The 25,740-nt window shown below is 50.2% G+C and overlaps 2 protein-coding genes across 5 annotated transcripts in view; one reads left to right on the forward strand and one right to left on the reverse strand.

The window, feature by feature from the left end:
- Positions 1 to 42: 42 nt before the first annotated feature.
- Positions 43 to 2,316, reverse strand: and4 (actinodin4). The gene is made up of 4 exons (XM_039655008.2): positions 2,181 to 2,316; positions 1,810 to 1,854; positions 1,136 to 1,287; positions 43 to 811 (listed from the first exon to the last, which is right to left on the reverse strand). Exons 1-4 carry the CDS (start codon positions 2,221 to 2,223, stop codon positions 134 to 136), a joined length of 918 nt encoding a protein of 305 aa, XP_039510942.2. The 5' UTR covers positions 2,224 to 2,316; the 3' UTR covers positions 43 to 133.
- A 1,669-nt stretch (positions 2,317 to 3,985) lies between these two features.
- stag3 (STAG3 cohesin complex component) overlaps positions 3,986 to 25,740 on the forward strand; it is an 87,016-nt gene continuing 65,261 nt past the window's right edge. For 3 of the 4 annotated variants that reach the window (XM_089135180.1, XM_089135181.1, XM_089135183.1), the window contains exons 1-7: positions 3,986 to 4,197; positions 5,623 to 5,657; positions 5,748 to 5,844; positions 6,083 to 6,238; positions 8,694 to 8,790; positions 8,880 to 8,956; positions 10,835 to 11,039. In XM_089135180.1, the coding sequence (XP_088991306.1) occupies positions 5,635 to 5,657; positions 5,748 to 5,844; positions 6,083 to 6,238; positions 8,694 to 8,790; positions 8,880 to 8,956; positions 10,835 to 11,039 (655 nt within the window). In that variant the 5' untranslated portion in view covers positions 3,986 to 4,197; positions 5,623 to 5,634. Of the gene's footprint in view, positions 4,198 to 5,525; positions 5,658 to 5,747; positions 5,845 to 6,082; positions 6,239 to 8,693; positions 8,791 to 8,879; positions 8,957 to 10,834; positions 11,040 to 25,740 lie in introns of all 4 variants that reach the window. The other variant, XM_089135182.1, reaches the window with a different exon arrangement.

A 25,740-nucleotide genomic window follows, 5' to 3' on the forward strand; every position in this document is an offset into this window, starting at 1 on the left:
GAGCGTCTGCTTCCTGAAACACAACACAACCATTCCCTCCACTTCAAACTGGTTTACTGTTTTATTGATGTTTCTGAACATGATTATGCAGCATGAAACACACATTGAAATGACCCGGTGTGTGTGGACTCGTCTACGCGTCGGCGGAAGGATAGGCGTGCCGGAGCGGGTCGTAGAGCTCAGACCGGTAGTTGTAGGGATGAGGGTGGGAGTAATAATACGGATACGCGTGTTTCTTGCTGACGGGAAGCGGATCCGGATCGTCGTCTTCCGGAGCCGGAGCCGGAACCAGAACCTTCCCCTTCACGGGCTGCGGCGGGTGGTCGATCAGGCAGTCGGGGTCCCAGTACGGGTCGCAGTCGAACTCCATGCCCTTGAAGACCATGGGAGCGGGCGGAGGGGGCGGGGCCAGCTCAGGTGTTCTGGACGGGGGCGGGGCAGGGGGCGGGGCCTCCAGACCACAGGTGGGGTGGTAGCGTGGGTCGCACAGCACCGGCACGGCTCCGGTGGGCATGTACACGATGTGTGGTTTACACAGCGGATCTTTACTGTTGCACAGATACACCACATCAGCCTGAGAGAGGGGCGGAGCCTGGCCTTTAACTGGGGCGGGGGGCGGAGCCTGGCCTTTAACTGGGGCGGGGGGCGGAGCCTGCTTACACCCCTTGTCTTTGGCAGGGTCACACTTGGGAAGCGGTGGCAGAACCGGAAGGCCCAGTTTGTTCTGGTACTGGGCGGCGTTGGGCCCGTAGACGTGCTCCAGGTGCCTCATCTGCTGGTACAACATCCGGATCCGGTCGATCTCGTACAGCTGCGGGAGAGAAAGGGGCTTTACATGGAGAAATATGAGGGACAGCTTTATATTTTCATATATCAAGATAAAATATATACTGTGAAAATGTATATTATAAATACATTAGTCAACATTTCAACAAGACGAGAACGTGTTCTTCAAAATTCATGAATAACTTTGATGAAAGGGTCTGATCTACTTCAAATGTTGACGACTGTAAAATTTGGAAAATTTTCTTCAGTGTATCATCACTGAATCCATATACCGCACAATGATATATTATTCAGTTGGGTTTGTCTGTGTGTGAAGTGTGTGTGAAGTGTGTGTGTGTGTGTGTCTTACCCCCTCGGTGTGCCCGATGCTGCTGTAATATCGGTAATACGCCTGGAAGTCTGGAGTCTGCCGGTGCCAGCGGGGATCAGCGCTGCGTTTGGGTCGCGAACCGGACAGGAACTCATTCGCCTTGGTGGAGTCCATACTGACTGAAGCAACATCTAACACACACACACACACACAGATGAAGCATTAACATCTTTTCTGTATCTTAGGAAATAAAACGGTTGGCATGAAGTTGAGGATAATTCATCATTTTTATCTGTAAAAAATCATTACTACTGTACGTTTCAGTAATATTGCATGTATTTTAAATATTTAAATGTAATACATTCTTTTCAACTGCATTTGACTATTGCAAACTGATACCAAAAGGAACATTATTACTCAAATATTTGTATTGGGTTTAGAATTGTAAACACTTATAAAACACTTGACTTAACAAGTCCCAATACAGCAACCCAACATACATAAATGACAATGTAAATCATGTAAAATTAATAAATAAATCAAATAAAAAAAATAAAAAAAACTGATATGTTACAGAGCTTGTGAATCAATTATACCAAAAGAAACAGAGGGAACGTCCATCCCTCCAGAACACACCTGTGTGTGTGTGTGTGTGTGTGTGTGAAGCTAACCCTAACCCTAACCCATGTCATTGCTGTTATAGAGCTGCTCACCGTCCTGGTGGAGGACGTCCATCAGAGACCTGGCCTCCAGCTGACCTGGAAACAGTCAACAATTCACCCTCAAGAGGTACAGATATGGACACAATATTTTTTGCTTATATTGATAAATAAGACACGGCACATGATTAAAGTGAACAGAACAGAACAGAACAGAATTCGAATCCACTGTGAGAGCAATGTGTCCCTGAGCACGACACTTGACCCCTTGTTCTCCAGAGGCGTGCGACCTCTGACATATACAGCAATTGTAAGTCGCTTTGGATAAAAGCGTCAGCTAAATTAATAAATGTAAGTTAACAAAATGTAATGAATAGAATAGAATAGAATAGAATAGAATAGAATAGAATAGAATAGAAACTCACATGGCAGGAGGCAGAAGAACAGCAGTTTCAGCGCAGACATCATGACCTGTGTAACAGAAGAGTAAACTCATGGACTGAAGCGACTAGAGTATCTCAGATCATCTCTCCCATCACTGAGTCGACACAGGCTTTATACTCTCTGCTCGCCCGGCACCTGTCAATCATTCCAGCTCGCCCGACTATTGGTCAGATCCGCGCTGAAGCCCCGCCCACGGCCGCGGGCTCAGCTTTAACCACACACACCAACAATAAAACATTAAACACAGAGCGAGTGCAAGTTTCGGATAAGACTGAACTTGTCGACAGTTTTATATGTAAACGACTCAGACTGACAGCATTCATTATTGAGCGGCTGTCGCCCGGATTATTCTCTGCTTAGTTAAAAACAGATGTTTTCCACCAAGCTGAAACTTTAAAAGCTGCTAATAAAACCAGCTTTGCAGACGCAACACATTCCAGAAACTTCATCCCCTTTTATTTTCATCCTGAGGAAAAGATCTCAAACACGTCTTAAACGTTTATTTGCTTCATTGATTACTAGTGTTCGTTTATTCTTCTGTTTCACTGTAAGATTACCATACCATGAAACAATATTATAAGTTAAAACACTTTCAGTCATTGATCTATAAACAATGGTTAAGATCCTCCTTTCAATGTCAAAATTTCTGAACTTCCTAAGTAGACTTAAACGCTGTCTAGTTTTCTTATGTATAAAATCCACATTGTCTTGGAAGGAAAGTTTATCATCAATGATTGTACCTAGTATTTAAATTTGAGACTTGCTCTATCATACGCCTTTTATCAGACTCCATGTCGTCAGCTGAAGTGCCGTTGGTCGCGTGGTTGACTGTAAGGATAGAGAGGCTCGGGAGCGCGCATGCACGTCACATCTGATGGATTTCGCAGGAAATCCGACCCGCAGACTTCACATATAAATATGAATATTGGCCTTCAGAGGTAATAGCAAAACCCGAAAAGTGGATCATTGCAATGTGTGATTACAACCCCTTCAAACACCGGCAATAAAAAAGCATTCGTTTTATAAAAAAAGTTACATATAGGACCTTTAACGTGGCTAACTGTACTAAGAGAGTAATATTTAAAGACCAAACTCAGTAAACATCATATTAATAAGCTATACTATGTGCAAAAAAATAAATGAGCCCAGAATATGAATGCAACGCGTTTAATAACACGTTAAGCATATTTTTCTCCCATAGAAAACCGCTATTAGAAAAGGCATAACGTGGCTTGCACATAATCTAGCTTATTAGTATGAGCTTATTAAAGATGTTTACTGAGTTTGGTCTTTTAATATTACTGTTTTAGTAAGCCACGTTAAGCGTTTTAGAATGTCCCTAAATACACAATTCTGAACCGATACTTTTTGCTCAATAGCGAGAATGCAATGTTAGTATCAAAGTTTTATTCACATTAGAATTATTATTAGCATACTGTACATAATACATCACTAGAACAATATAGTCTCAGAACGCATAGACAGTAAAAGAAAGTCAGAATGTTTTTCCAATTATCAGGATAAACACGTGACTCGCTGATCGCTGCCAGCTTATCATCATCTAGTCAATAATTCAGTACGAATATAAAAACAATTTAAAATAAAAAAAAACAATAAGAAACATTTTGAGACTTTGCCAACGATCAAGAATGTAATAAAGAAATTAATTAATTAATCAAGGAGTGCACAAACAACGGTTGCTATGCCTTGTGACTTGACTCTGTTCAGGCATTAACCAATCATCTTCCAGACGGCCAAGTCACCAGCCAATCATCTCACAGATATGTTTCTTAGCCTTGACCTCTGGAGGATTTGCGCGCGATCTATCAGTCTGTCACAGACAGATCAATAACTTCACATTACAGTTTTCTTCCGATAGTGATCAATACTTGGGATTCTACCGACGTTGTCCATTAACTGATTCGGAGTTGAGAGACTTTCTTCGGACAGATTATCGAGTTTAAATTAAATTTACTTCAAAAATTCAGATTTTGTCAGGTAAAAGCTTTTGCGGTTTTCTCATGTTGGTTTTGCATCGGTTAATGTTAACGGATGGTTTGATCAGTATTTTTGTGTGTGGAGGGATTTTTTTGCTTTGTTTGTCATGTTTTACTCATTCGTTAGTGTTCAATCACTGTAGGTTTGAATGGCTGAGAGCAGTTTTAACTGATGAAGTAACGTTAATAATCCTCGAGAGTGAATGACGGTGTAAAACTTGACCAATACAATTTTGCAAAAACGTAACGTTAGTAAGATATATAAAGAAAGATTAGACCGGATTTATGAACGTCACTAAAGCGACGCAACTGACGCAAAGGTCACATGACAAACGGCCAACGTGGCGAATGTCAGTTACGATAAACGTTACATTCTTTTTAGTTTTTTATTTATCGTTTTTTATTTACTTTTTAGCTCTCGCAAAGTAAGTACTCCTTCAAGAGAGTTCGCGATCCGTGGCCTCAGGATTGTAAAGTGCTCATCATATGCACACTTCAGAATCTCGCCGGAAGTAAAAACGTTTAATTACTAATTTTTTTTTGCCGACTTATTTATCAGAACTGTGAGTTTGCAGCAGGTTTGGAGTCTTTGGACACACTCCTCCAGTCACACACTGCTGTCTGCAGACTCGAGGAAGATCGCCAGGCCACTATAGGAGTGAAGTGTGCCATCTCATGCTGCCTAGTGATGCTTCACAAAATGCTGACGTTTATGATGTCAAGTAGTGATGCAAATTTAGATTAATCTCATTATTTTGGACTACTTTCACCAAAAAGATTTGTTCAGTGTTGTTGCATGTTTAGACCAGTAGGTGGCGACACATGAGTATCTTTCATATGTAACCCTAACTCATCTCTGCCGCACGAGAACACTATAGCTAACCCTAACTATTGCATCACAGGCAACAGGAGCAGCTCAACACAGAAGACATGCTATACAATATTATTATCTTACACACACCTGTCCGTTTGTTCCAGAAGACGTCGATTCATCGAGCGGCGTTGTGTGTGTTTCTGTCATGTTCACGTCATGTGGTTTTTTAGAAGCTCTAGTGTGAGGGTTTCCCACACATGAGTGGAGCAGTGAAAGGAAGTCCACGAACCAGTTCTCTCCACTAGTTCCATTCTGGAAACCAGTTTAAAATAACAAAATGATTCAGAAGTTATTTAGCATAGTTGTTTGACACGTTCCTGTTGTGATCCTGTGTGTGGAATAGACACACACACACACACACACCTGTGAGGTTCGATCCTCAGGGTGACAGAGAAGCACCTCGCGTCACTCTCTCCACGCTGTGATTTGTAGTGTGTGTGTGTGTGTGTGTTCAGGATCAGTTTCTGCTGTTGGAACTCAAACCTGTTGCTGATCGATCAGAACACATCAATAACTGCATGTGATCAATAACGAGTGTGTGTTTATCTGCAGACCAGCAGCAGCATGGATGAGTCGGAGCTGTACAGGTACTCACTTACACACACAGACAAACACACACACATATGAACTCTGATGTCGTTCCGTCGTTTGATCGTGTGTTTGTGTGTGTGACGCAGTTCAGGGGACGACGACGACATCTCTTTGACCGGAAGTGACTTTGAGTTTCAACTGAAAACCTCTGGGAGAAAACTGACCTCGACACGGGGAGCAACTGTGAGCACACACACACACACACACACACACACACACACACACACACACACACACACACACTCACTCACTCACTCACTCACTCTCAAACACACACACACACACACACTCTCATACACACAGACATACACACACACACACACAGACTCTCTTTCATTCTCTCACACACACACACACACACACACACACACACACACACACACACACACACACGTGTTGGAACTCCTCTGTTTCTCTGAAGTCTCCTCAGGAGGTTCATCCTCCGTCAGTCAGCGGTTCGAGCTCCAGCCAATCACAGGCTTCGAAGGACAGCCAATCAGAGATCCCAGAGGGCCACACACACACCTCTGCGTCTCACCTGTACGAGGCCGTGCGGTCGGGCCGTAGTGCGCTGCAGGTGAGACATACACACCGAGGGTGCAGTGTCAAGTGTGTGTGTGCAGTTTGTCCAGTGTGTGTGCAGTGTGTATTCAGTTTCCAGTGTGTGTGCAACTGTCCAGTGTGTGTGCAGTGTGTGTTCAGTGTCAAGTCAAGTATATTTATATAGCGCTTTTCTCAATATAGATTACATCAAAGCAGCTTCACATCAATCAAAACATAATAACAATGTTCGTTTCTTAGTGGAAAAACATCCACGTTTCGTAGAGCTGATCAAGGGGATTACTGATGGGTTCATTCATTTGAATATCGAAAAACTCCATCAGGTGACCTAAAGATGTCCTAAAACTCCATCAGGTGACCTAAAGATGTCCTAAAACTCCATCAGGTGACCTAAAGGTGTCCTAAAACTCCATCAGGTGACCTAAAGGTGTCCTAAAACTCCATCAGGTGACCTAAAGATGTCCTAAAACTCCATCAGGTGACCTAAAGGTGTCCTAAAACTCCATCAGGTGACCTAAAGGTGTCCTAAAACTCCATCAGGTGACCTAAAGGTGTCCTAAAACTCCATCAGGTGACCTAAAGATGTCCTAAAACTCCATCAGGTGACCTAAAGGTGTCCTAAAACTCCATCAGGTGACCTAAAGGTGTCCTAAAACTCCATCAGGTGACCTAAAGGTGTCCTAAACTCCATCAGGCGACCTAAAGGTGTCCTAAAACTCCATCAGGTGACCTAAAGATGTCCTAAAACTCCATCAGGTGACCTAAAGGTGTCCTAAAACTCCATCAGGTGACCTAAAGGTGTCCTAAAACTCCATCAGGTGACCTAAAGATGTCCTAAAACTCCATCAGGTGACCTAAAGGTGTCCTAAAACTCCATCAGGTGACCTAAAGATGTCCTAAAACTCCATCAGGTGACCTAAAGGTGTCCTAAAACTCCATCAGGTGACCTAAAGATGTCCTAAAACTCCATCAGGTGACCTAAAGGTGTCCTAAAACTCCATCAGGTGACCTAAAGGAGAAAAATAAAAACCTTAGTAGAGCCCAGGCTCAGTCAGGGTCAGTTCTCCTCTGGCGTTTCTGAACTAGAGGCCGGATTTACAGTAACTGTAGGGCAATAATGTATATGAATGTCTCTAAACAGACTTTAAACTGAACCTGTGATAAACGCTGATGGCGTTCACATGCGCATTAAGAATTGATTCTATAGTTATGTGTGTTTGAATATATGAGCTCAGGTTTATAAATCCCTCATGCCTGAACAAACTACTTGTCTTGTCTATAAATTTGATACAGAATTTTGTTTTATCACTTCAGGGTATGGACGCGAAGCAAACTCACACTGCTTTATCTGTGGAGTGGGACAGGGATCCTCCATAGGGAGAGGCTAGTTGGCATTGCCAGTGGGTGGAGTCAGCCTTTACTTACCCTTTAAATTCATTAGGAGATATCATTTGGAAACATGGAATTAGCTTTCACTGTTATGCTGAACAGCTGTATATTTCTTCAAAACCTAACGAAACTTACCAATTCACAAAATTAACGGAATGCATAGCTGATATAAAAACTGGATGACTAGTAATTTCCTACTACTAAATTCTGAAAAAACAGAGATTCTAATTATTGGACAAAAAAACTTAAGTAATAAAGTTTTAACCTTGTAATAACCTTGAATACTGTCTAACACTCGATGGCTGCTCTGTTAAGTCTTTGTCGTCGGTTAGTAACCTGTGTGTGTGTGTGTGTGTGTGTGTGTGTGTGTGTGTGTTTGCTCTTTGATACCAATCTCATAAACATCGTATACATGTTAAAATATTGCTGATCACTTCTAAAGCACTGAATGGTTTATCTCCAGTACTTGAGCGAGCTCTGAACGCATTATAGTCCTGCACGTCTACTGCGATCTCCAAACTCTTAATGTTGTGGACAATTCTCTTAATGTTTCGATCCGATTTGTTTTGTAATCACTGTTCTTTCATTGGCCAGAGGAGAACCGGCCCCGACTGAGTCTGGGTTCTCCTGAGGGGTTCTTCTCCATTCTGTCCCTGATGGAGTTGCGGTTCCTTGCCACTGTTGCTTTGAGTTTTGGCTTGCTTAGTTGGGGACATTTAATATTCAACAATATGATTGATCTGCCTTACTTTAAGGTGGACATTGATGCAATTTTCTTCTAGAAACAAACTTGTTGTGTTATTTTCATGTTATCACATGAAGCTGCTTTGACACAATCTGTATTGTAAAAGCGCTATATAAATAAAGGTGACTTGGCTTGTGTGTCCAGTGTGTGTCCAGTGTGTGTGCAGTGTGTGTGCAGTGTGTGTGCAGTGTGTGTGCAGTGTGTGTGCAGTGTGTGTGCAGTGTGTGTGCAGTGTGTGTGCAGTGTGTGTGCAGTGTGGTCTGTGTCCAGTGTGTGTTCAGTGTCCAGTGTGTGTGTGTTCAGTGTGTTCCTTGCTCTGATTAGCTGTTCCTCCCAGACGGTGACAGATGATTGGCTGGACGAGTACAGGCGTGACCGGGAGGCGGGGCTTCTGGAGCTCATCAACTTCATTGTTCAGTGCAGCGGCTGCAAAGGTGACGTCACACACACACACACACACACACACACACACACACGATGATATCTGTGTGTTCTGCAGCGAACCGCCTCTGTTGTGTTTCAGGTGTCGTCACCAGAGAGATGTTCAGCAGCCTGCAGAACGCTGACATCATCAGTCACCTGACCAAAGATTTTAACGAGGTCAGAGGCCGCATTATATATTCCCCTTACGGGTCACATGTTCCTCGGGTCAGAGGGAATCGCAGCGTTAGGGTTCACACACACGGGTCAGCAGATGTGCTGTGTGTCTGGCGACACAATAGTTTAAAACGATCCATAATCAGTTTGCAGAAGGTCACGCTGGACGTAGGCGCAAGCACCGCCCCATTGTTTACAAGCGTGGAGGAGGATCGTTCAAATTTTATTGTATTTTGAATGACATTTATGTCTTTGTGTCAGTTTGTTGTTTAAAATGTTCCTTTCGAGTGCGTATCCTGGACGTTTAAAACAATGGGGTGGTGCTTCCGCCTACGTCCAGCGTGACCTTTCCACCGTGATGACACAATACCTGGCGCGTCGCAGACCAGCACAAGACCAACAATTGTGGTTAAAAAGTATATCCATTTTTATTTGTTTTAGAAAATGGCCGATGGTTTCGCTAGATGAGACCCTGTTCCTCAGCTGGGGTCGTGCAGAGCCGTTTGAAACTGCATGGATTTGGACATCAAACCGTTTGGTCACCGTTGAAGTCCACTGTGGAGAAATCCTGAAATGTTTTCCTCAAAAAACATAATTTCTTTTCTACTGAAAAAAAGAGAGACTTATAATCAATTTCGTTCCGTCTCATCTCGTTAACGAAAACTCGAAAATGTCTCGTAATGTTTTAGTCACCTTTAGCTAGTCATTGTCGCGTTATCATTAAAAAAAGTGCGTCAACTAAATAATTTGGTCATTGTTGATGAAAACAACATTGGTTGCCGCCGCCTACTGTCTGGCAGTTTTAGTTTCATATTTAAAGTACCCTTTCATTAAAACGTTGAAATTAGAAATCATTTCATATTTAAATATTGAATATTGATTTTTTTTTTTTTAAAACAGCTATCTCAGCTTTATTTATGCCTTGCCAATTGTAAATGGAGTGTAAATATTAATGCCACTTCTGATGCCTCTTCTGTGTCACCGCTGCACTGCAAAGATGGATTTTGATTGAATGATTTAATTGGACTGCTAACAACAGTATACTGTATAATTGTTGTAGAATTAAGTATTATTGTATAAATAAGTATAATTAGTACTAGTATTTGACATAAATGGTGATGCATAACTAATATACATAATAGTTTTTGAAAAAATGTCCATATATAGGTGAAAATGCCCCTGGAAATCAATTTAAGGTTGCAAATATTGCCCTTTAATAAAAATATTAATTTCTGTCACTGCTGTGAACTGACCACTGCATAGAATATGAACATATGAATATATGTGTGAGTCTGCTGTCAACAACAGGCCTAAAGCAGCCGTGCACCAGCACAAAAACACAATCAGTAAAATATCATCTAATCATTATCCACAAAACGTTGAACATATTGTGATATTTTTGTCAATATTGCACACCCCTAATGTATGGTTTCATTTTGATTTCTTCAGGTCTTAAAAAGGTCTAAAAAGCCTTAAATTTGACTTTAAAAAGTGTGAAGGAACCATGAAGGATTGTGCTTACACACTCACTCACTCACTGACACACACACACACACACACACACTCACTCACTCTCTCTCTCACTCACTCTCACACTCACTCACTCACTGACACACACACACACACACACACACTCACTCACTCTCTCTCTCACTCACTCTCACACTCACTCACTCACTGACACACACACACACACACACACACTCACTCACTCACTCTCTCTCTCTCTCACTCACTCTCACACACACACACTCACACACTCTCTCAAACACACGCTCACTCATCCACTCACTCACTGACACACACACACACTCACTCACTCTCTCTCACTCTCTCACACACACCCACTCACTCTCTCTCTCACTAACTCTCTCGCTGCAGGACTCGGTCAGTTATCCGCTGGTGTCGCTCGGCCCTCAGTGGCGTCACTTTCGCGAGGGTGTGTGTGAGTTTGTGTCTCTGCTGGTCCGCGGATGCCGCCACACTCTCCTGTACGACGACTTCCTCTTCTCGTCACTCATCGCTCTGCTCACGGGTCTGGCCGACTCGCAGGTGCGCGCCTTCAGGCACACCAGCACACTCATCGGTGAGCATCACACACTCACGCCAGAGCATCACACACTCACACGAGAGCATCACACACTCACGCCAGAGCATCACACACTCACGCCAGAGCATCACACACTCACGCCAGAGCATCACACACTCACGCCAGAGCATCACACACTCACGCCAGAGCGTCACACACTCACGCCAGAGCATCACACACTCACACCAGAGCATCACACACTCACACCAGAGCATCACACACTCACGCCAGAGCATCACACACTCACACCAGAGCATCACACACTCACACCAGAGCATCACACACTCACACGAGAGCATCACACACTCACGCCAGAGCATCACACACTCACGCCAGAGCATCACACACTCACACCAGAGCATCACACACTCACACCAGAGCATCACACACTCACACCAGAGCATCACACACTCACACCAGAGCATCACACACTCACACCAGAGCATCACACACTCACACGAGAGCATCACACACTCACACCAGAGCATCACACACTCACGCCAGAGCATCACACACTCACACCAGAGCATCACACACTCACACCAGAGCATCACACACTCACACCAGAGCATCACACACTCACACCAGAGCATCACACACTCACACCAGAGCGTCACACACTCACGCCAGAGCATCACACACTCACACCAGAGCATCACACACTCACACCAGAGCATCACACACTCACACGAGAGCATCACACACTCACGCCAGAGCATCACACACTCACGCCAGAGCATCACACACTCACGCCAGAGCATCACACACTCACGCCAGAGCATCACACACTCACGCCAGAGCATCACACACTCACGCCAGAGCATCACACACTCACGCCAGAGCGTCACACACTCACACCAGAGCGTCACACACTCACGCCAGAGCATCACACACTCACGCCAGAGCATCACACACTCACGCCAGAGCATCACACACTCACGCCAGAGCGTCACACACTCACACCAGAGCGTCACACACTCACGCCAGAGCATCACACACTCACACCAGAGCATCACACACTCACGCCAGAGCATCACACACTCACACCAGAGCATCACACACTCACACCAGAGCATCACACACTCACGCCAGAGCATCACACACTCACACCAGAGCATCACACACTCACGCCAGAGCATCACACACTCACACCAGAGCATCACACACTCACACCAGAGCATCACACACTCACACCAGAGCATCACACACTCACGCCAGAGCATCACACACTCACGCCAGAGCATCACACACTCACGCCAGAGCGTCACACACTCACGCCAGAGCGTCACACACTCACGCCAGAGCATCACACACTCACGCCAGAGCGTCACACACTCACGCCAGAGCATCACACACTCACACCAGAGCGTCACACACTCACGCCAGAGCATCACACACTCACACCAGAGCATCACACACTCACACCAGAGCATCACACACTCACACCAGAGCATCACACACTCACGCCAGAGCATCACACACTCACGCCAGAGCATCACACACTCACGCCAGAGCGTCACACACTCACGCCAGAGCGTCACACACTCACGCCAGAGCATCACACACTCACGCCAGAGCGTCACACACTCACACCAGAGCGTCACACACTCACACCAGAGCATCACACACTCACACCAGAGCATCACACACTCACACCAGAGCATCACACACTCACACCAGAGCATCACACACTCACGCCAGAGCATCACACACTCACGCCAGAGCATCACACACTCACGCCAGAGCATCACACACTCACGCCAGAGCATCACACACTCACGCCAGAGCGTCACACACTCACGCCAGAGCGTCACACACTCACACCAGAGCATCACACACTCACGCCAGAGCATCACACACTCACACGAGAGCATCACACACTCACGCCAGAGCATCACACACTCACGCCAGAGCATCACACACTCACACCAGAGCATCACACACTCACACCAGAGCGTCACACACTCACGCCAGAGCATCACACACTCACGCCAGAGCGTCACACACTCACGCCAGAGCATCACACACTCACACGAGAGCATCACACACTCACGCCAGAGCATCACACACTCACGCCAGAGCATCACACACTCACACCAGAGCATCACACACTCACACCAGAGCGTCACACACTCACGCCAGAGCATCACACACTCACGCCAGAGCGTCACACACTCACACCAGAGCATCACACACTCACACCAGAGCATCACACACTCACACCAGAGCATCACACACTCACACCAGAGCGTCACACACTCACACCAGAGCATCACACACTCACACCAGAGCGTCACACACTCACGCCAGAGCATCACACACTCACACCAGAGCGTCACACACTCACACCAGAGCATCACACACTCACGCCAGAGCATCACACACTCACGCCAGAGCATCACACACTCACACCAGAGCGTCACACACTCACACCAGAGCATCACACACTCACACCAGAGCATCACACACTCACACCAGAGCATCACACACTCACGCCAGAGCATCACACACTCACACCAGAGCATCACACACTCACGCCAGAGCATCACACACTCACACCAGAGCATCACACACTCACACCAGAGCATCACACACTCACGCCAGAGCATCACACACTCACGCCAGAGCATCACACACTCACACCAGAGCATCACACACTCACACCAGAGCATCACACACTCACACCAGAGCATCACACACTCACGCCAGAGCATCACACACTCACACCAGAGCATCACACACTCACACCAGAGCATCACACACTCACGCCAGAGCATCACACACTCACGCCAGAGCATCACACACTCACACCAGAGCATCACACACTCACACCAGAGCATCACACACTCACGCCAGAGCATCACACACTCACACCAGAGCATCACACACTCACACCAGAGCGTCACACACTCACACCAGAGCGTCACACACTCACACCAGAGCATCACACACTCACACCAGAGCATCACACACTCACACCAGAGCGTCACACACTCACACCAGAGCGTCACACACTCACACCAGAGCATCACACACTCACACCAGAGCATCACACACTCACACCAGAGCATCACACACTCACACCAGAGCATCACACACTCACGCCAGAGCGTCACACACTCACGCCAGAGCATCACACACTCACACCAGAGCGTCACACACTCACGCCAGAGCGTCACACACTCACGCCAGAGCGTCACACACTCACGCCAGAGCATCACACACTCACACCAGAGCGTCACACACTCACGCCAGAGCGTCACACACTCACGCCAGAGCATCACACACTCACACCAGAGCGTCACACGCTCACGCCAGAGCGTCACACACTCACGCCAGAGCGTCACACACTCACGCCAGAGCATCACACACTCACACCAGAGCATCACACACTCACACCAGAGCATCACACACTCACACCAGAGCGTCACACACTCACGCCAGAGCATCACACACTCACGCCAGAGCATCACACACTCACGCCAGAGCATCACACACTCACACCAGAGCGTCACACACTCACGCCAGAGCGTCACACACTCACGCCAGAGCATCACACACTCACGCCAGAGCATCACACACTCACGCCAGAGCATCACACACTCACACCAGAGCATCACACACTCACGCCAGAGCATCACACACTCACACCAGAGCATCACACACTCACGCCAGAGCATCACACACTCACACCAGAGCGTCACACACTCACGCCAGAGCGTCACACACTCACGCCAGAGCATCACACACTCACACCAGAGCGTCACACACTCACACCAGAGCATCACACACTCACGCCAGAGCATCACACACTCACACCAGAGCATCACACACTCACACCAGAGCATCACACACTCACACCAGAGCATCACACACTCACGCCAGAGCATCACACACTCACACCAGAGCATCACACACTCACACCAGAGCATCACACACTCACGCCAGAGCATCACACACTCACGCCAGAGCATCACACACTCACGCCAGAGCGTCACACACTCACGCCAGAGCGTCACACACTCACACCAGAGCGTCACACACTCACGCCAGAGCGTCACACACTCACACCAGAGCGTCACACACTCACGCCAGAGCATCACACACTCACACCAGAGCATCACACACTCACACCAGAGCATCACACACTCACACCAGAGCATCACACACTCACACCAGAGCATCACACACTCACGCCAGAGCATCACACACTCACACCAGAGCATCACACACTCACACCAGAGCATCACACACTCACGCCAGAGCATCACACACTCACACCAGAGCATCACACACTCACACCAGAGCATCACACACTCACGCCAGAGCATCACACACTCACACCAGAGCATCACACACTCACGCCAGAGCATCACACACTCACGCCAGAGCGTCACACACTCACACCAGAGCGTCACACACTCACACCAGAGCGTCACACACTCACACCAGAGCGTCACACACTCACGCCAGAGCATCACACACTCACACCAGAGCGTCACACACTCACGCCAGAGCATCACACACTCACGCCAGAGCATCACACACTCACGCCAGAGCATCACACACTCACGCCAGAGCATCACACACTCACGCCAGAGCATCACACACTCACACCAGAGCATCACACACTCACACCAGAGCATCACACACTCACACCAGAGCATCACACACTCACACCAGAGCGTCACACACTCACACCAGAGCGTCACACACTCACACCAGAGCGTCACACACTCACACCAGAGCGTCACACACTCACACCAGAGCGTCACACACTCACACCAGAGCATCACACACTCACACCAGAGCGTCACACACTCACACCAGAGCGTCACACACTCACACCAGACACCAGAGCATCACACACTCACACCAGAGCATCACACACTCACACCAGAGCATCACACACTCACACCAGAGCATCACACACTCACACCAGAGCGTCACACACTCACGCCAGAGCATCACACACTCACACCAGAGCGTCACACACTCACGCCAGAGCATCACACACTCACACCAGAGCATCACACACTCACACCAGAGCATCACACACTCACACCAGAGCATCACACACTCACGCCAGAGCATCACACACTCACACCAGAGCGTCACACACTCACACCAGAGCGTCACACACTCACACCAGAGCGTCACACACTCACGCCAGAGCATCACACACTCACACCAGAGCGTCACACACTCACGCCAGAGCATCACACACTCACACCAGAGCATCACACACTCACACCAGAGCATCACACACTCACACCAGAGCATCACACACTCACGCCAGAGCATCACACACTCACACCAGAGCGTCACACACTCACACCAGAGCGTCACACACTCACACCAGAGCGTCACACACTCACACCAGAGCGTCACACACTCACACCAGAGCGTCACACACTCACACCAGAGCGTCACACACTCACGCCAGAGCGTCACACACTCACGCCAGAGCATCACACACTCACACCAGAGCGTCACACACTCACGCCAGAGCATCACACACTCACACCAGAGCATCACACACTCACACCAGAGCATCACACACTCACACCAGAGCATCACACACTCACGCCAGAGCATCACACACTCACGCCAGAGCATCACACACTCACACCAGAGCATCACACACTCACACCAGAGCGTCACACACTCACACCAGAGCGTCACACACTCACACCAGAGCGTCACACACTCACACCAGAGCATCACACACTCACACCAGAGCATCACACACTCACACCAGAGCATCACACACTCACACCAGAGCATCACACACTCACACCAGAGCATCACACACTCACACCAGAGCATCACACACTCACGCCAGAGCATCACACACTCACGCCAGAGCATCACACACTCACGCCAGAGCGTCACACACTCACGCCAGAGCGTCACACACTCACACCAGAGCGTCACACACTCACGCCAGAGCATCACACACTCACGCCAGAGCGTCACACACTCACACCAGAGCATCACACACTCACACCAGAGCATCACACACTCACGCCAGAGCATCACACACTCACACCAGAGCATCACACACTCACGCCAGAGCATCACACACTCACGCCAGAGCATCACACACTCACGCCAGAGCGTCACACACTCACGCCAGAGCGTCACACACTCACACCAGAGCGTCACACACTCACGCCAGAGCATCACACACTCACGCCAGAGCGTCACACACTCACACCAGAGCGTCACACACTCACGCCAGAGCATCACACACTCACACCAGAGCATCACACACTCACACCAGAGCATCACACACTCACACCAGAGCATCACACACTCACACCAGAGCATCACACACTCACGCCAGAGCATCACACACTCACGCCAGAGCATCACACACTCACGCCAGAGCGTCACACACTCACACCAGAGCATCACACACTCACACCAGAGCATCACACACTCACGCCAGAGCATCACACACTCACGCCAGAGCATCACACACTCACGCCAGAGCGTCACACACTCACGCCAGAGCGTCACACACTCACACCAGAGCGTCACACACTCACGCCAGAGCATCACACACTCACGCCAGAGCGTCACACACTCACACCAGAGCGTCACACACTCACGCCAGAGCATCACACACTCACACCAGAGCATCACACACTCACACCAGAGCATCACACACTCACACCAGAGCATCACACACTCACACCAGAGCATCACACACTCACGCCAGAGCATCACACACTCACGCCAGAGCATCACACACTCACGCCAGAGCGTCACACACTCACGCCAGAGCGTCACACACTCACACCAGAGCGTCACACACTCACACCAGAGCGTCACACACTCACGCCAGAGCGTCACACACTCACACCAGAGCATCACACACTCACGCCAGAGCGTCACACACTCACGCCAGAGCATCACACACTCACGCCAGAGCATCACACACTCACACCAGAGCATCACACACTCACGCCAGAGCGTCACACACTCACGCCAGAGCATCACACACTCACGCCAGAGCATCACACACTCACATCAGAGCGTCACACACTCACGCCAGAGCATCACACACTCACACCAGAGCATCACACACTCACACCAGAGCATCACACACTCACACCAGAGCATCACACACTCACACCAGAGCATCACACACTCACACCAGAGCATCACACACTCACGCCAGAGCATCACACACTCACGCCAGAGCGTCACACACTCACGCCAGAGCGTCACACACTCACACCAGAGCGTCACACACTCACACCAGAGCATCACACACTCACACCAGAGCATCACACACTCACACCAGAGCATCACACACTCACACCAGAGCATCACACACTCACGCCAGAGCATCACACACTCACACCAGAGCATCACACACTCACACCAGAGCATCACACACTCACACCAGAGCATCACACACTCACACCAGAGCATCACACACTCACGCCAGAGCATCACACACTCACGCCAGAGCATCACACACTCACGCCAGAGCGTCACACACTCACGCCAGAGCGTCACACACTCACACCAGAGCGTCACACACTCACGCCAGAGCATCACACACTCACGCCAGAGCGTCACACACTCACACCAGAGCGTCACACACTCACGCCAGAGCATCACACACTCACACCAGAGCATCACACACTCACACCAGAGCATCACACACTCACGCCAGAGCATCACACACTCACGCCAGAGCATCACACACTCACGCCAGAGCGTCACACACTCACGCCAGAGCGTCACACACTCACACCAGAGCGTCACACACTCACACCAGAGCGTCACACACTCACGCCAGAGCGTCACACACTCACACCAGAGCATCACACACTCACGCCAGAGCGTCACACACTCACGCCAGAGCATCACACACTCACATCAGAGCGTCACACACTCACACCAAAGCATCACACACTCACGCCAGAGCGTCACACACTCACACCAGAGCATCACACACTCACACCAGAGCATCACACACTCACACCAGAGCATCACACACTCACACCAGAGCATCACACACTCACACCAGAGCATCACACACTCACACCAGAGCATCACACACTCACACCAGAGCATCACACACTCACGCCAGAGCATCACACACTCACGCCAGAGCGTCACACACTCACGCCAGAGCGTCACACACTCACACCAGAGCGTCACACACTCACACCAGAGCATCACACACTCACGCCAGAGCATCACACACTCACGCCAGAGCATCACACACTCACGCCAGAGCATCACACACTCACACCAGAGCATCACACACTCACACCAGAGCGTCACACACTCACGCCAGAGCCTCACACACTCACGCCAGAGCATCACACACTCACACCAGAGCGTCACACACTCACACCAGAGCATCACACACTCACACCAGAGCGTCACACACTCACACCAGAGCATCACACACTCACGCCAGAGCGTCACACACTCACACCAGAGCATCACACACTCACACCAGAGCATCACACACTCACACCAGAGCATCACACACTCACACCAGAGCATCACACACTCACACCAGAGCCTCACACACTCACACCAGAGCATCACACACTCACACCAGAGCGTCACACACTCACACCAGAGCATCACACACTCACACCAGAGCGTCACACACTCACACCAGAGCATCACACACTCACGCCAGAGCGTCACACACTCACACCAGAGCCTCACACACTCACACCAGAGCATCACACACTCACACCAGAGCGTCACACACTCACACCAGAGCATCACACACTCACGCCAGAGCATCACACACTCACACCAGAGCATCACACACTCACACCAGAGCGTCACACACTCACACCAGAGCATCACACACTCACGCCAGAGCATCACACACTCACACCAGAGCGTCACACACTCACACCAGAGCATCACACACTCACGCCAGAGCATCACACACTCACACCAGAGCGTCACACACTCACACCAGAGCATCACACACTCACGCCAGAGCATCACACACTCACACCAGAGCGTCACACACTCACACCAGAGCATCACACACTCACGCCAGAGCATCACACACTCACACCAGAGCATCACACACTCACGCCAGAGCATCACACACTCACACCAGAGCATCACACACTCACGCCAGAGCATCACACACTCACACCAGAGCATCACACACTCACGCCAGAGCATCACACACTCACACCAGAGCGTCACACACTCACACCAGAGCATCACACACTCACGCCAGAGCATCACACACTCACACCAGAGCATCACACACTCACGCCAGAGCATCACACACTCACACCAGAGCATCACACACTCACACCAGAGCATCACACACTCACACCAGAGCATCACACACTCACGCCAGAGCATCACACACTCACACCAGAGCGTCACACACTCACACCAGAGCATCACACACTCACACCAGAGCGTCACACACTCACGCCAGAGCATCACACACTCACACCAGAGCATCACACACTCACGCCAGAGCATCACACACTCACACCAGAGCATCACACACTCACGCCAGAGCATCACACACTCACACCAGAGCATCACACACTCACGCCAGAGCATCACACACTCACGCCAGAGCATCACACACTCACACCAGAGCATCACACACTCACGCCAGAGCATCACACACTCACGCCAGAGCATCACACACTCACACCAGAGCATCACACACTCACACCAGAGCATCACACACTCACGCCAGAGCATCACACACTCACACCAGAGCATCACACACTCACACCAGAGCATCACACACTCACGCCAGAGCATCACACACTCACACCAGAGCATCACACACTCACACCAGAGCATCACACACTCACACCAGAGCATCACACACTCACACCAGAGCATCACACACTCACACCAGAGCATCACACACTCACACCAGAGCATCACACACTCACGCCAGAGCATCACACACTCACACCAGAGCATCACACACTCACACCAGAGCATCACACACTCACACCAGAGCATCACACACTCACACCAGAGCATCACACACTCACACCAGAGCATCACACACTCACACCAGAGCATCACACACTCACGCCAGAGCATCACACACTCACACCAGAGCATCACACACTCACACCAGAGCGTCACACACTCACACCAGAGCATCACACACTCACACCAGAGCATCACACACTCACGCCAGAGCATCACACACTCACGCCAGAGCATCACACACTCACACCAGAGCATCACACACTCACACCAGAGCATCACACACTCACGCCAGAGCATCACACACTCACGCCAGAGCATCACACACTCACACCAGAGCATCACACACTCACGCCAGAGCATCACACACTCACACCAGAGCATCACACACTCACACCAGAGCATCACACACTCACACCAGAGCATCACACACTCACACCAGAGCATCACACACTCAACGCCAGAGCATCACACACTCACACCAGAGCATCACACACTCACACCAGAGCATCACACACTCACGCCAGAGCATCACACACTCACGCCAGAGCATCACACACTCACGCCAGAGCATCACACACTCACGCCAGAGCATCACACACTCACGCCAGAGCGTCACACACTCACGCCAGAGCATCACACACTCACGCCAGAGCATCACACACTCACACCAGAGCATCACACACTCACGCCAGAGCATCACACACTCACGCCAGAGCGTCACACACTCACGCCAGAGCATCACACACTCACGCCAGAGCATCACACACTCACACCAGAGCATCACACACTCAACGCCAGAGCATCACACACTCACACCAGAGCATCACACACTCACACCAGAGCATCACACACTCACGCCAGAGCATCACACACTCACGCCAGAGCATCACACACTCACGCCAGAGCATCACACACTCACGCCAGAGCGTCACACACTCACGCCAGAGCATCACACACTCACACCAGAGCATCACACACTCACACCAGAGCATCACACACTCACACCAGAGCATCACACACTCACGCCAGAGCATCACACACTCACACCAGAGCGTCACACACTCACACCAGAGCGTCACACACTCACACCAGAGCATCACACACTCACGCCAGAGCATCACACACTCACACCAGAGCATCACACACTCACGCCAGAGCATCACACACTCACACCAGAGCATCACACACTCACACCAGAGCATCACACACTCACACCAGAGCATCACACACTCACACCAGAGCATCACACACTCACGCCAGAGCATCACACACTCACACCAGAGCGTCACACACTCACACCAGAGCGTCACACACTCACACCAGAGCATCACACACTCACGCCAGAGCATCACACACTCACACCAGAGCATCACACACTCACACCAGAGCATCACACACTCACACCAGAGCATCACACACTCACGCCAGAGCATCACACACTCACGCCAGAGCATCACACACTCACACCAGAGCATCACACACTCACACCAGAGCATCACACACTCACGCCAGAGCATCACACACTCACACCAGAGCATCACACACTCACACCAGAGCGTCACACACTCACACCAGAGCGTCACACACTCACACCAGAGCATCACACACTCACACCAGAGCATCACACACTCACACCAGAGCGTCACACACTCACACCAGAGCGTCACACACTCACACCAGAGCATCACACACTCACACCAGAGCATCACACACTCACACCAGAGCATCACACACTCACACCAGAGCATCACACACTCACGCCAGAGCGTCACACACTCACGCCAGAGCATCACACACTCACACCAGAGCGTCACACACTCACGCCAGAGCGTCACACACTCACGCCAGAGCGTCACACACTCACGCCAGAGCATCACACACTCACACCAGAGCGTCACACACTCACGCCAGAGCGTCACACACTCACGCCAGAGCATCACACACTCACACCAGAGCGTCACACGCTCACGCCAGAGCGTCACACACTCACGCCAGAGCGTCACACACTCACGCCAGAGCATCACACACTCACACCAGAGCATCACACACTCACACCAGAGCATCACACACTCACACCAGAGCGTCACACACTCACGCCAGAGCATCACACACTCACGCCAGAGCATCACACACTCACGCCAGAGCATCACACACTCACACCAGAGCATCACACACTCACACCAGAGCATCACACACTCACGCCAGAGCATCACACACTCACACCAGAGCATCACACACTCACGCCAGAGCATCACACACTCACACCAGAGCATCACACACTCACGCCAGAGCATCACACACTCACACCAGAGCGTCACACACTCACGCCAGAGCGTCACACACTCACGCCAGAGCATCACACACTCACACCAGAGCGTCACACACTCACACCAGAGCATCACACACTCACGCCAGAGCATCACACACTCACACCAGAGCATCACACACTCACACCAGAGCATCACACACTCACACCAGAGCATCACACACTCACGCCAGAGCATCACACACTCACACCAGAGCATCACACACTCACACCAGAGCATCACACACTCACGCCAGAGCATCACACACTCACGCCAGAGCATCACACACTCACGCCAGAGCGTCACACACTCACGCCAGAGCGTCACACACTCACACCAGAGCGTCACACACTCACGCCAGAGCGTCACACACTCACACCAGAGCGTCACACACTCACGCCAGAGCATCACACACTCACACCAGAGCATCACACACTCACACCAGAGCATCACACACTCACACCAGAGCATCACACACTCACACCAGAGCATCACACACTCACGCCAGAGCATCACACACTCACACCAGAGCATCACACACTCACACCAGAGCATCACACACTCACGCCAGAGCATCACACACTCACACCAGAGCATCACACACTCACACCAGAGCATCACACACTCACGCCAGAGCATCACACACTCACACCAGAGCATCACACACTCACGCCAGAGCATCACACACTCACGCCAGAGCGTCACACACTCACACCAGAGCGTCACACACTCACACCAGAGCGTCACACACTCACACCAGAGCGTCACACACTCACGCCAGAGCATCACACACTCACACCAGAGCGTCACACACTCACGCCAGAGCATCACACACTCACGCCAGAGCATCACACACTCACGCCAGAGCATCACACACTCACGCCAGAGCATCACACACTCACGCCAGAGCATCACACACTCACACCAGAGCATCACACACTCACACCAGAGCATCACACACTCACACCAGAGCATCACACACTCACACCAGAGCGTCACACACTCACACCAGAGCGTCACACACTCACACCAGAGCGTCACACACTCACACCAGAGCGTCACACACTCACACCAGAGCGTCACACACTCACACCAGAGCATCACACACTCACACCAGAGCGTCACACACTCACACCAGAGCGTCACACACTCACACCAGACACCAGAGCATCACACACTCACACCAGAGCATCACACACTCACACCAGAGCATCACACACTCACACCAGAGCATCACACACTCACACCAGAGCGTCACACACTCACGCCAGAGCATCACACACTCACACCAGAGCGTCACACACTCACGCCAGAGCATCACACACTCACACCAGAGCATCACACACTCACACCAGAGCATCACACACTCACACCAGAGCATCACACACTCACGCCAGAGCATCACACACTCACACCAGAGCGTCACACACTCACACCAGAGCGTCACACACTCACACCAGAGCGTCACACACTCACGCCAGAGCATCACACACTCACACCAGAGCGTCACACACTCACGCCAGAGCATCACACACTCACACCAGAGCATCACACACTCACACCAGAGCATCACACACTCACACCAGAGCATCACACACTCACGCCAGAGCATCACACACTCACACCAGAGCGTCACACACTCACACCAGAGCGTCACACACTCACACCAGAGCGTCACACACTCACACCAGAGCGTCACACACTCACACCAGAGCGTCACACACTCACACCAGAGCGTCACACACTCACGCCAGAGCGTCACACACTCACGCCAGAGCATCACACACTCACACCAGAGCGTCACACACTCACGCCAGAGCATCACACACTCACACCAGAGCATCACACACTCACACCAGAGCATCACACACTCACACCAGAGCATCACACACTCACGCCAGAGCATCACACACTCACGCCAGAGCATCACACACTCACACCAGAGCATCACACACTCACACCAGAGCGTCACACACTCACACCAGAGCGTCACACACTCACACCAGAGCGTCACACACTCACACCAGAGCATCACACACTCACACCAGAGCATCACACACTCACACCAGAGCATCACACACTCACACCAGAGCATCACACACTCACACCAGAGCATCACACACTCACACCAGAGCATCACACACTCACGCCAGAGCATCACACACTCACGCCAGAGCATCACACACTCACGCCAGAGCGTCACACACTCACGCCAGAGCGTCACACACTCACACCAGAGCGTCACACACTCACGCCAGAGCATCACACACTCACGCCAGAGCGTCACACACTCACACCAGAGCATCACACACTCACACCAGAGCATCACACACTCACGCCAGAGCATCACACACTCACACCAGAGCATCACACACTCACGCCAGAGCATCACACACTCACGCCAGAGC

This window comes from Pimephales promelas, chromosome 9 (assembly GCF_988280905.1).
Source record: "Pimephales promelas chromosome 9, fPimPro1.hap1.1, whole genome shotgun sequence".
Classification (NCBI taxonomy): Eukaryota; Metazoa; Chordata; class Actinopteri; order Cypriniformes; family Leuciscidae; genus Pimephales; species Pimephales promelas.